Below are 13535 nucleotides of genomic sequence, written 5' to 3'. Positions count from 1 at the left end.
AAGGAACTAATAGCAGAAAACAAGGTACTGTACAGACAGCTCAGGATCACTACTGAAATGAGCAAGTACTGCTTTAGATAGCTGAGCATTTCAACTATTAACTTCTGCCAGCAGACCAAGTCTCACGAATGGCAAGAATAGGGTTGCTCACCGTACATCCTCCTTCCAAAGGACAAAGGCAAACACTGGGTAAGCTGATGGAGCATTCAGGCTGAGTCCTATAACGTTTTAGGCAACATCACTTTTGCCTCTGGTCCACTGTTACCTAATAAACACAGCAATGCTAGCACAAAGACTTTGTGGTATATAGATCTTGGACAAACCCGAAGAACCACAACTTTGATGAGGTTAACTAATTAAAGGTATGCATACGACAGCAATTCCTGAGAGCAGTGCATATGGGGACAACTCTTAAAGGAGAAGTAGAAAATGATGGCGGGAGGTATATCTAGCTTCCTCCAGCTATGGGTAGTGAGGAAGAAGAAACATATGCAATAATTCTAGCTGGAATACTCAAGAATAATAAATACTTTCCACCCATATAATTTCTCATTTTCTTGTATAGCTGAAATACAAGAAATCAGTAAAGAAAATCGCTAACAATAAATAAATGTCCTTCTGATGCTTGTGCTGAAATTAGAAAAATAACAATGAACATTACTTTCATTTTTTCACTATTTTTCTTATAGGCTTTATGTATCTGCATCAACTATTAGATATGTTATTGTACAAACTAAAGGAAAAGGCAATGTGTATTTATAAGCATAATAATATATTAAATACTGTCATAATTTTAAGCACCCATTATTTCTAAAATAGTGTACAAGCATGTTTAAAGTTAAAATCTACCTTAATACACAAGCTACATAATCTACACAATCACTTTGAAACCTCTAGGAGTAACAGCATCATTCATAAACCTCTACCTATTAGAATATAAATTTTTAAAATTAGATCAGACACAGTGTTTTATACTTCAGATATTTAAACTATCAACATGAAAACACTGTTTAGCTGCTGAGCATAGCTGATACAATTACCCTCTAACTCTGGTAGATCCCCATATGCTAGTGAAGCCAATACAAATGTGTCTGAGATATAATGAACACTATTATGAATTTTGAGATGAATGCCAGAACAATCAAAAGGTTAACATCAACAAGATCATTTTAGAACAAAGGAAGAAATAAAGAATTTTTCCTATAAAACTGAAGCAAAAGGAATAATAAACTTTAACAACAGTATGCACAGGAGAAAATTATTTCAGTAACATTTCAGAAGAGCATTTTCCCTGATAATTTTAATAAAAGTCTGAAATACATGTGTAAACGTTCTGTGGGTTATACAATACTTGTTCCCTGTTATGGAAAGTGGAAAAATAACACCTGTCAAAGTAACAATCAGAAGGTAGAGAAAGCACATTTTAATTCAGCATCACCATTAAACATATGAGCAGGAAAAGTGGAAGGTAGTGACTTGGTGCACACAGACTTACGACAATCCTCCCCAGCCATCAATGCTATATATCACTGTTGCTAATGCGCTATAGGAAGTTTACTGCAATCTTAGCTTTCCTTACATCTTCGGACAATAAATACAGCCAAAAGAAAGGGTACAAACAAAATAATATTTTAAAAGGTGTGTAAATGTGACACTGTCTTGCACATGTGTTTGTTGTGTTGTGTATGAAAAAGAGAGTTTCCACATGTTTATGCTAATATTAAAGATAGACAAGCAAGAGTACCACTATGAAATACAGGCTTCCCTTGGGTTACAACATAGCCAAAGGAAATCCTGCTCATCTGTTTCACCTCATGAAGCCTCATCAGCCTAGTCACTGTGCTGCTTAAACAGTGATTAAAGTCCTTATCCTTTCCTTCACTAACAGAATGGTTTTTCTTTGTTTATATTATTTTGTTGTTATTGTTGTTTTCACATGACCTTGTGATAGATAGATAGATAGATAGATAGATAGATAGATAGATAGATAGATGATAGATAGATAGATGCATACACACACACACACACACACATATATATATATATATATATATGCCTAGCACACCTACTATGTGTTAGACCTCTGTGACTGCTGAAGGAGGCTGCTCGTTGGTTCTCGGCTGCTTAGCCCCAAAATAATTACACATAAATTGTATTAATTAAATCATTACTTAGCCCATTAGTTCTTGCTTTTTATTGGCTAACTTTTAGATATTTATTTAACCCAATTCTATTAATCTGTATATTGCCACGTGCCTGTGGCTTACCGGCTAAAGTTCCAGTGACTGTCTATGGCAGGGCTACATGACTTCTCTCTTATTCTGCCCTTCTTTCTGCCAGCATTCAGTTTACTTTTCCCCACCTAGCTAAGTTCTGCCCTGCTATAAGTCCAAAGCAGTTTTTTTTTTATTTATTATGTGTGGTAATCACAACATACAGAGAAAAATCCCACATCATGTGCCTCATCCTAGATAAAAGATACCCAAGATAAGATTCCGGTCTATCAACAGCAAGCATGGACATAAAACGGTTCACCTATCTGGTTCATCTGAGTCCCTGCTACCACAGAAGATGTATCTATTGCATATGTGTCCTTAACTTCAAAGTGCCAGGATGTCTTTGCTCTGCACTATAACACGCCATCATGACTTGACTAGATTGAACACTGAAAATCCAAAAGTACAAAATCTGGAAAAAAAAATCCAAAATTCATACCTTTTGAGAACAGCAAGATGTCACAAGTGAAAAAACTGACACAGCTGACTTCATGAAACATTTTGCAACCAAAATACAGTCGAATTAAACACAAAACTACTTTTAGGTTCCACAGATAATATATATATATATATATACACACACATATCATGAATACCTCCTGTGTTTGGACCTCGTTCCTGTTCTCAGGGTGCCTAATAATGCAAATACTAAACAAAAAACTAAGCAAAAAAATCTGAAGTCCAGCAGTGGTAGCACACGCCTTTAAACCCAGCACTCAGGAGGCAGAGGTAGGAGAATCTCTTGAGTTTGAAGCCAGACTGGTCTACAAGAGCTAGTTTCAGGACAGGCTCCAAAAACTACAGACAAACCCTGATGGGGAACCTCCGTCAGCCAATGGCTTTTGAGAGGCTGGACCAGGTTGAGGTGTGGCTTTGGGGTGCCAAAAAGCCGCAATCCCACCCACTCACCCCTCTTCTTCCCATGCTCTACACCTGGATGTTGGACCCCTGTTCCTCTTCTGTGAGTTTCCTTTTTTAATGAAGAAAAATTTTAGTATACTCTATTTGGAGTTAGCTTGGGATTATTTGACTAGAGTTCCCCCCCAATTTGATGTGTTCTGCATCAAAACCTTGTCTCAAACCCCACCCCACCCCCAAACTCCAAAAGCAGAAACACACCAGCTCCAAAAATTTGTCAATGAAGAAAAAAAAAGGAAAGTGTGTGTATGGGTATATGGGTCTAACAAGTGAGAGGTTGTGTGTATGTGTATACGGGTCTAACAAGTGAGAGGTTGTGTGTATGTGTATATGGGTCTAACAAGTGAGAGGTTGTGTGTATGTGTATATGGGTCTAACAAGTGAGAGGTTGTGTGTATGTGTATACGGGTCTAACAAGTGAGAGGTTGTGTGTATGTGTATACGGGTCTAACAAGTGAGAGGTTGTGTGTATGTGTATACGGGTCTAACAAGTGAGAGGTTGTGTGTATGTGTATACGGGTCTAACAAGTGAGAGGTTGTGTGTATGTGTATACGGGTCTAACAAGTGAGAGGTTGTGTGTATGTGTATACGGGTCTAACAAGTGAGAGGTTGTGTGTATGTGTACACGGGTCTAACAAGTGAGAGGTAAAGGTTTGTAATGGGGAACTGGAGCTATCTGCCTTCCGCCCTAGGGACCATGCAACTGAAACATGAACTCTTCAAATCTCTGACAACATACACCTGGAACATCACCATCAGAAGCAGGTAAGACACATTTAAATTAAGTAGAGCAAAGTGAACTTTACATTTTCAACTGACCACATTTCTAGTAATTTTTAATATTTTTGATGCACGATTAATACAAACTCAGAGAAATTGGGGTTCAACCTGAAAGTCAGAAAAGAAAACCAGCCAGCCACTGGCTCTTACCTCAACCGCAGTTCAAAAATGGCAATCCTGCCTCCAGGAATCTCAGAATGAGACTAAGAGCTGTCTCCTCCCATCTTATAATCCTCTCTAGTTCTGGGATAGAAGGTGTGCACCTCTACCCCTGGTTTCTATGGCAAACTAGTGTAGCTACTGGCATTAAAAGTATGTGTTATTGCTTCCTGGTCTGTAAGGCTGGCCAGTGTGGCTGTTTTACTTTTCTGATCTTAAGGCAAGATTTATTAAAATACAAATGAAATGCCATAAATATTTTTATTTCTAAGTATATGCATTGTAACAGTAAGCTGTAACATGTGTGAGTGCCTGTGCCGGTCAGAAGGGGTTGGGTCTTCTGGGGCTGGAGTTACAGGCAGTTTGTGAGCAGTCTGATGTGGGTGATGAGGACCAAACTAGGGTCCTCTGGAAGAGCAAGAAATACTCTTAACCACTGAGCTGTCTGTCTAGTCCTTTGACAATATGTCTTAAATGTAGATATGAAGATATAAAACATTTCATACCATAATTTCACTGTAGAACATGTAGCATCATATCCACAGTAGCAACACACTGGTCACAGATACATTAAGTATGCAGAGCAGTAGAGAGAAGCCAAACAAAGCAGTAATAACAGTAGAACTCAGCTGGTAACCACACATACCTAGAATCCCAGCAATCAGGAGGCTGGGGCAGAGGAAGGGAGGGAGGGAGGGAGGGAGGGAGGGAGGGAGGGAGGAGAGAAAAAGAGAGAAAAAGAGAGAGAAAGAAACAGAGAAAGGAAGGAGTGAATGAAGGAAAGAAGGATGGAAGGAAGGGAAGGAAAGAGGGGAGAGGAGAGAGGGGAAGAAGAAGAGAAGTAGGGAAGTGGGGGACAGAGGGAGATCATATAGGTGGGCAGGCAAGACAGTACATTGAAATCCCTAAATATAAGCATATTTAATTGCAAATTTCAAACTAACCTCAACTTTCCCTGCAAATTCCTATCTGAAAGCCCAGAAAGAAATTTAAAACAAACAAACCAGAGTGTGACTGGTCGGTGGAAATAATAAAAATCAGAACATTCTAATAAATTATCTTTTTTTTCCTGGTACCAATGTAATTTTCCTAAAGACATAAAACACTGTTTGTTAAGTAGTATAAATAAAGTATATTTTAAGAAATTTGTCCTTCAAATGGGAATCCCTCTTTTTCCGCGTTTACCTTTTCCTCTAGTTGGTCCTTCAAACACTGGTACTTCAGCTTCAGTTTTTTGTTTTCGTTTTCATTCTGGGCTAATTCCTCTGTCAGCTTCTCACACTGGGATTTCAGTTTCTCTAGCTGACAACGGTGGGCTTGAGCCATGTTCTTATCTTCCAGGCTTTCTGCCTGAGGTAAAGAAAAAGAGAAAAGAGAACGCTGACTGGCGACAGCCGGGTGACACCACACACAGTCCACGCGGTGGCAGCGGAGAAAGCACTGCAAGAGTTTAGTGCTCTTTGCATAAACAGAAACCGAGCGCAAAGCAAGGGTGCTCTGGGTGGATTCGGTACAACTCAAACACTTGCTAAGTGACAGGAACCACAGTAAGGTGCTGCGGATGACAGAGATGAGCCATACAAAAGTCGGAGAAAACAAGTCAGTTTGACATCAATGAACGAGAAGTACTTCCTGGGAATTGTGGCATAAAGAGGAGGCTAACTGATGATCGAGGAGGGCGTTACTACAGAAGATCCCCAAAGGGACACTTCAAGATGATGCTCTCAACTGGTCAGCTTCCTCATCTACAAAAGGGCTTACCTTTCTTCTTCCTCCTCCCTGGATATCAGGAAAGACTCACATACTTCTCACACAATGTAATATTGATACGACTCTCATGGGACACAGAAGAACCATATGAATGACCTGTCCATCACCAGCAGTATAATAAAGTCCCTTCATATCTACCTTTATTAGGGTATGACCAAACTCAACACTTTTTTCTCCATCCATTTCTTTTAGAGATTATAATTTAAGGTTCTCCATTGCACTTCCTCCCTCCAAACCTCCCATAATAGCACTCCCCATTCTTCATCAAATCATGGCCTTTTTTTCACTAATTGTTGCTTCATGCTTCTGTGTGTGTGTATAATCTAATCTAAAACTAACCTGTTGAGTTCACATAACGTCACATAATGTCACTTCAATCTGTGTTCTCAGGGCTGACAGCTTGCCACTGGACAGGTACTTGGTATGCTCTTCCCTGGGAAGGACTCTCTCCCGCCCCCAGCTTTATTCTATTACCTGTAGCTCGCTGTGAAGGGTTGAGGGTTTGGAGTTTTTCCCATCCTGTCTGACATGTTCATTGGTGTCAATTTTATTTGGCTCACTCTGAGTGGTCATCAAACTCAGACTTTAAGAGATGTGTATTAGGGTCATATGAGTAGCACGTGAGTAAGTGCACACACACACACACACACACACACACACACACACAATACACACGCGAGCACACACACAATCTTAAAATTCATACGGAAACACCAAGACCAAGGCGAGGCAGAACAATCCTGAACAAAAAGATTTTGCAGGAGGTATCACCATACATGACTCCAAGTGTCAGCAACTGTTTACCCCTTTATCTTCTCAACATCCTGAGCAGGAAGAGGCTTTACTCGCTATTCACTCCTGCTTTGAGCCTTGAGTTGTTAGTAACTTATGCGGGCACACTGTGAATAGAAGCAGGCAGAGAACCTGAACCCAAGATTTTGTCCTCACATCCACATTCTCAACAGGGATGCTGCCATAAGGTTTTAACAGCACCTGAACCAGAGTGTCAGTAGGAACTTGACACATCTACCAGTCACTAACAGTTGACAAGCAATTTCATATAATCCTTTTAAAATATATGTTTTACCACCTAAAATGTATGAGCTTTCTTTTCCTCCATGGTTGGTACACACATGGACACACATGCACACTAGGCAAGCGCTCTACCTGAGCTACAAGGCAGCCCTGCCTCCATTATTGTGTCTGATACCCATGACTAATTAGGCACGTAGGAATACAATCATTGAAAACAACTTCCTGGAAGAAGTTTTGAGAGTTTTAAACAAAATCTATATTTTATTTCCTCCACAAAATTTAGCTAAGACCTGATGCCATTTTGAATTAACAAAGGAATTGATTTTTATGAGCAATCCTGTATTCACAGTCCCAAAATAAATTTACAAAATAAAGTCTCTCATCAGGAAAATTGCTCAATTACAATTTTAAGTTTCAGTAGACTGCTTTTTACTTACTTTATGTTCTATAAACAGCTCGGGTTGAATAGGAATCTTCTCCTGAAGGTCAGTGGCGATGTTAGCACCTGCTCTCAGGCCCTCAATATCTGTGCTCTTCTCCCTCCCACCACACCTCTGCCCAGTCATATCTCATTTGAAATCTGTGAAGACTCAGACATCTACACCACTGAACTTGTCAAATTCTGTTGGAGGTTTTTCCTCTACACAGGGTCTATTTCTCAACATATCAGTTCTTTAATTTCCCCAATATTTTACTTCTTTGATACTCTTTTTTTTATCTGCTTTTTATTTGAGGATCTGCAAAGTCATGTGCTCACAATAGCCAATTCTTGTTCCTATTTTGGTGGTAAAGTATTAAGAGAGATATAGCTTTACCAATATCACAGAGTCAACAAGGGCAAAAGTATAGCCTTCAGCTTTGGTCTCTAGTAGAAGGCTCTCGAGAACAACTTTATGGAAGGGGGAGTCAACCTCATGCTCTGAAAATGTTACCACCATCTAGAGCATGTCATAAATATTTTCAATTGAAGACTAGCCCTGAGGACGGTGACTAGATATGATGGGGTGATCTGTACAGAGACTAACCACAGGCCATGTAGCCGAGCATGGTTAGCCTCTCAAAAAGTAGTAAATTATGTGAAGTTGAAAGACACAAAAACCTAATATTACAGCATAAACAGCCCAAAATTCTCCCGTGTATCATTCAGGATGTGCAGTCTGTGAGGAACTTTGCTATCGACTTGTTTTACTAAATATAAAAAAGAGAATAAGTAGAGTGACATTGGTGATATTCCCCCAGGATAATACTTGGCTTAAAGTAGGCAAGTGCTGGGCCCTCACAGTCTCAGCTTCTCCAACAGCACAACACCCTGCTCAGATCTCAGGATTTGACATGTTTAAAAAAGTCAAAAGGATTCTGAAAATCCAGAGTGATTGAACAATATAGTATTTTTCACACAAGCTTTTGGTCATCTCACTGTAAACAACTCCAAAGTACTTCCTAAACAAAAAGCGAGGAACTCATCTTTTCATGTACCACACTTAAATTCAAACTACAATGATCCCAGAGCATGGCAGGAACAAGTTCCATGACTTGCAGCTTTTCAAGCACTTTAATCCAACATCCACTGAACAAATTTCTCTATGTATGAAAGCTGAAGCTAGGCCCCACCGGGAGACAGAAAGATGCCTGTGATGTGATGACTATCTGCCATGAGACTAACAAACATCCAAGGCTGCCTAACTGTATTGTGCTACAGGAATATTGGAGGATGGAACCCCGGCCTCAAATGAGAGTCAGGCCATTGCAGCAGATTTTCCGAATGAGCAAAACTCTTGCTGTAGGTGGGAGAACGCCACTGCAAAGAGACGGCAATGGAAAGCCCATCAGTGAGAAGAGACGGCAATGGAAAGCCCATCAGTGAGGCACGTGGAGAACACACAAGCGAACAATACGCACAAGAAAGGAAGGTGAGGCAAATGAGGGCAAGCTGGGCTAAAGATGGCAAAGAGTCAACAAACAGTTTATTAAGCAGGAAATCAAACTCAAATACCTATTTTCAGAAAAGAAAGTATGTGGTGTCTGAAGGAAGAAGGGGGAAAGTTAGGAGTAGAAAGTGAAAGCAGAGAAGTCACTGGGAGGTGTGTGTAGGTTTTCAGAATTACATTCTGTGCCTTTTTTGTCAATACCACGAGATATTCGGATATTCATCTACTGTCAAGGAGATTATACTTCTAGCTTTATCCTAACTCAAGCCAGAATATCTAAATGTATAAATGGTGATCTTTTTTTCTTAAGTTCTATTCTTCTTTCATACACTGCATACCAATGGCAGTTTCCCCTCCCTACAGTCTCCTAGATCCTCCCCCCAGATCAACTCCTCCTCTGTTTCCCTTCAAGAAAAAGGAGGAGGAGAAAGAGGAGAGGAGACTTCACAGGTGGTCAACCAAACATGGCATAACATGTCAGAATAAAACTGGACACAACTGTCACATCAGGGCTGGATTTGTCAACCCAGCAGAAAGAAAAGAGGCCCAGGAGAAGGCAAGAGTCAGAGATATTCCCACTCACACTGTTAGGAGTCCCACAAGAACAATAATCCACACAATCATAAGGCATATACAAAGGCCCTGGCTCAGACCCATTCATGATCTGTTTGTTGCTTCAGTTTCTGTGTACCCCTATGAGTCCTGCTTAGATGGAATCAGTGGGCCTGGTTTTTCTGGTGTTCTTGATCCCAGTCCTACTTTTTCGGGTTCCCCTAGCTCCACCTAGTGTTTGGCTGTGGGTCTCTGTATCTCCTCCCATCCCTTGCTAGATGAAGACCCTCTGCTGACAACTGGACTAGTCACCCATCTATGAGTACAGCAGAACATCATTAGGAATCATTTCACCGACTCTTTTTTTTTTTTTTTTTTGCCAGTTCTTTCTGCTTCTATCCTAGGTCTCTAAGATGCTCTGTTTCTGATTCCTGGCCATCCAGGTAATGTCAGGCATGGGTTCCCTCTCATGGCAAGTGCCACAAGTTGGATCAATCATGGGTTGGCCTCTCCCACAAGTTATGCACCACCATTGTCCCAGCACATCTTTCAGGCAAGACAGAATGTAGCTCTAACGTTTTGTGGCTGGGTTGATGTACCAGTCCCACTGCTAAGAGCCTTGCCTGGTTCTAGAAGATGGCCAGTCCAGGCTCCACATTGTGCATTACGAGTAGGCTTCTCTAGGGTCACTCTGATAGATTCCAGGGAGTTACCACTATACTAGAATTCTGCATCACTCCCTAATTCTAGTTCTCTCTCCAAGGACTCTTTTCCTCCATTTCTCCCACCCCACCCCCCACTGGAAGTATCCTGTTCACATCCCCACCCACCCCAGGCCACCCACAAAACCTATATTCTTTTTCCCTTTCTCAGGGAGATCCACGCATGCCTCTTTGAATCCTCCCTGTTACTTAGCCTCTCTGGGTCTGTGGATTATAGCATGATGGTCCTTAATGGCTAATGTCCAGTTATGAGGGAGTACAAACCATGTTTGTCTTTCTGGGTCTGAGTTACCTCATTCAGAAAGATCTTTTCTAGTTCCATCCATTTGCCTGCAAATTTCATGATGCCGTTTTCAACATCTGAGTATTACCACATTGTATAAATGCATATTTTCCTTATCCATTCTTCATATGAAAGACATCTATGTTGTTTCCAGTTTCAAGCTATTATGAATAAAATGACAATGAACATGGTTGAGCAAGTGTTCTTGAGGTAGGATAGAGCATCCTTTGGGTATATTCCCAACAGGTCTTGAGGTGGATCAATTTCCAATCTTCTAAGGAACCTCCATACTGATTTCCATAGTGACTGTACTAGTTTTCACTCCCACCAGTAATGGGTAAGTGTTCCCCTTGCTCCACATCCTCCCCAGCATGAGCTGTCACTTGTGCTATTGATCTTAGCCATTCTGGCAGATGTAAAATGGAATCTCAAAGAATTTTTTGATTTTGCATTTGCCTAATGGCTGCTAAACATTTAAGTGTCTCTCAGCTATTTGAGATTCCTTGATTGATAATTCTCTTTTTAGATCTGTACTCCAATGTTTAATTGTATTACTTTGTTTTTTTGATGACTAATTTCTTGAGTTCTTTTTATATTTGGAATACTAGCCCTCCGTCAGATGTAGGGTTGGGGAGTATTGTCCTTTTAAGGTCTGTAAAGAAATATGTTTAAATTTTGATGGGAATTTCATTGAATTGCTTTTAGTAGAAAGGGCATTTTTTACTATGTTAATCCGACCAATTAGTGAGCATGGGAGAACTTTCCATCTTCTAATGTCTTCTTCAATTTCTTGCTTTAAATACTTCAACTTTTGTCATACCAGTCTTTCACTTGTTTGGTTAAAGTTAACCCAAGGTATTTTATATTATTTGTGGCTATGGTGAATGGTGTTGTTTGCCTGATTTCTTTCTCGGTCAGTTTGTCAATTGTGTATAAAAGGGCTACTTTTTGGCATGGAGTTAATCTTGTATCTAGCAACTTCACTAAAAGAGTGTTTTTTTTAATCAGTTATAGGAGTTCCCTGTTAGAATTTTTGGGGTAACTTATGTATACTATCATATCCTCTGCAATTAATGATACCTCAACTTCTTTCTAATTTGCATCCCCTGATCTCTCTTTCCAATTTGCATCCCCTGATCTCTTTCTTTCCAATTTGCATCCCCTGATCTCTTTCTTTCCAACTTGTATCCCCTGATCTCTTTGTTTCCAATTTGCATCCCCTGATCTCTTTGTTTCCAATTTGCATCCCCTGATCTCTCTTTCCAATTTGCATCCCCTGATCTCTTTCTTTCCAATTTGCATCCCCTGATCTCTTTCTTTCTAATTTGCATCCCCTGATCTCTTTGTTTCCAATTTGCATCCCCTGATCTCTTTCTTTCCAATTTGCATCCCCTGATCTCTTTCTTTCCAATTTGCATCCCCTGATCTCTTTGTTTCCAATTTGCATCCCCTGATCTCTTTCTTTCCAATTTGCATCCCCTGATCTCTCTTTCCAATTTGCATCCCCTGATCTCTTTGTTTCCAATTTGCATCCCCTGATCTCTTTCTTTCTAATTTGCATCCCCTGATCTCTCTTTCCAATTTGCATCCCCTGATCTCTTTCTTTCTAATTTGCATCCCCTGATCTCTTTCTTTCCAATTTGCATCCCCTGATCTCTCTTTCCAATTTGCATCCCCTGATCTCTTTCTTTCTAATTTGCATCCCCTGATCTCTCTTTCCAATTTGCATCCCCTGATCTCTTTCTTACCAATTTGCATCCCCTGATCTCTTTGTTTCCAATTTGCATCCCCTGATCTCTTTGTTTCCAATTTGCATCCCCTGATCTCTTTGTTTCCAATTTGCATCCCCTGATCTCTTTCTTTCTAATTTGCATCCCCTGATCTCTCTTTCCAATTTGCATCCCCTGATCTCTTTCAGTTATCTTATTGCTTTCACTAGAACTTCAATTCTGGTTCATATTGAATAGATAAGGAGAAAGTGGACAGCCTTGTCTTGCTCCTGATTTTAGTGGAGTTGCTTTGACTTTCTCTACATTTAATTTGATGCTGACTATCAGTTTGGGGTATATTGCCTTTATTAAGTTTAGGTAAGCCCTTTGTGGCCCTAGTCGCTCTAAGATTTTCATCATGAAGCAGTGTTAGATTTTGTCAATGGCTTTTCACCATCTAATGAGATGATCATGTGTCTTTTCTTTCAGTTTCTTTATATGGTGGATTACATAGACTTACTCTCATATATTGAACCATCCCTGCATCTCTGGGATGCAGCCTACTTGACCACGGAGAATGATTTCTGGATGTATTCTTGGATTTGCTTTACAAGTATTTTATTGTATTTTTTTTTCATCTATGTTCATGAGGGAAATTGGTTTGTATCTGTAGTTTGGGTATCAGGGTGACTGCAGCTTCATAAAATTTATTTGGTAACATTGCTTCTATTTCTATTTTGGGAAATAATTGAAGAGTATTAATGCTAGCTCTTTTTTGAAAGTCTGGTAGAATTCTGTGCTAAAACTGTCTGACCCTGGACCATTTTTGATTGGGAGACTTTTAATGACTGCTTCTATTACCTTAGGAGTTATAGGTCTATATAAATAGTTTCTCTGATCTTAATTTAGCTTTTGTAAGTGATATCTATCAAGAAAATTGTCAGTTTCTTTTAGATTTCCAATTTTGTGGAGTACAGGATTTTTAATTATGACCCAATGTCTGTTGTGTCCCCCTTTTTGTTTCCTATTTTGTTAATTTGGATATTCTTTTTCTGTCTTTTAGCTAATTTGGATTTAGTTAATTTTCTCAAAGAACCAACTCTGTTTCCTTGACTCCTCTTTGCTTCTATTCTGACCCAATCTATTTGGTGTTCTATAAATTTCTTATACCTTTATACACATGTCCTTCTTTAGGTTAAGAAAATTTTCTTCTCTGATTTTATTAAAAATATTTACTGGGCCTATTAGCAGGGATTCTTCTCCATCATTTATTCTTATTGTTCTTAGGGGGTTTTTTTCAGTGTTCCAGATTTCCTGGATGATTTGCATCAGGAATTTTTTAGATTTAACACTTTGATAGATGACTTTCTTCTATGGTATCTCCTATGCCTAAAGTTCTCTC

General features: G+C 39.7%; 1 protein-coding gene across 3 annotated transcripts in view; it reads right to left on the bottom strand.

Moving 5' to 3' along the window:
- The window catches only part of LOC121434350 (centrosomal protein of 128 kDa-like), a 359842-nt gene that overhangs the window by 217675 nt on the left and 128632 nt on the right, over positions 1-13535 (bottom strand). For all 3 annotated transcript variants that reach the window (XM_041633226.1, XM_041633227.1, XM_041633228.1), the window contains one exon: positions 5320-5484. In XM_041633226.1, coding sequence (XP_041489160.1) covers positions 5320-5484 — 165 coding nt within the window. The remainder of the gene's footprint in view (positions 1-5319; positions 5485-13535) is intronic.

Source organism: Microtus oregoni, unplaced genomic scaffold, assembly GCF_018167655.1.
Source record: "Microtus oregoni isolate MIOR12 unplaced genomic scaffold, Mior012 000043F_ref0000047, whole genome shotgun sequence".
NCBI classification, from domain to species: domain Eukaryota; kingdom Metazoa; phylum Chordata; class Mammalia; order Rodentia; family Cricetidae; genus Microtus; species Microtus oregoni.
This window is presented reverse-complemented; position numbering and strand designations above follow the sequence as displayed.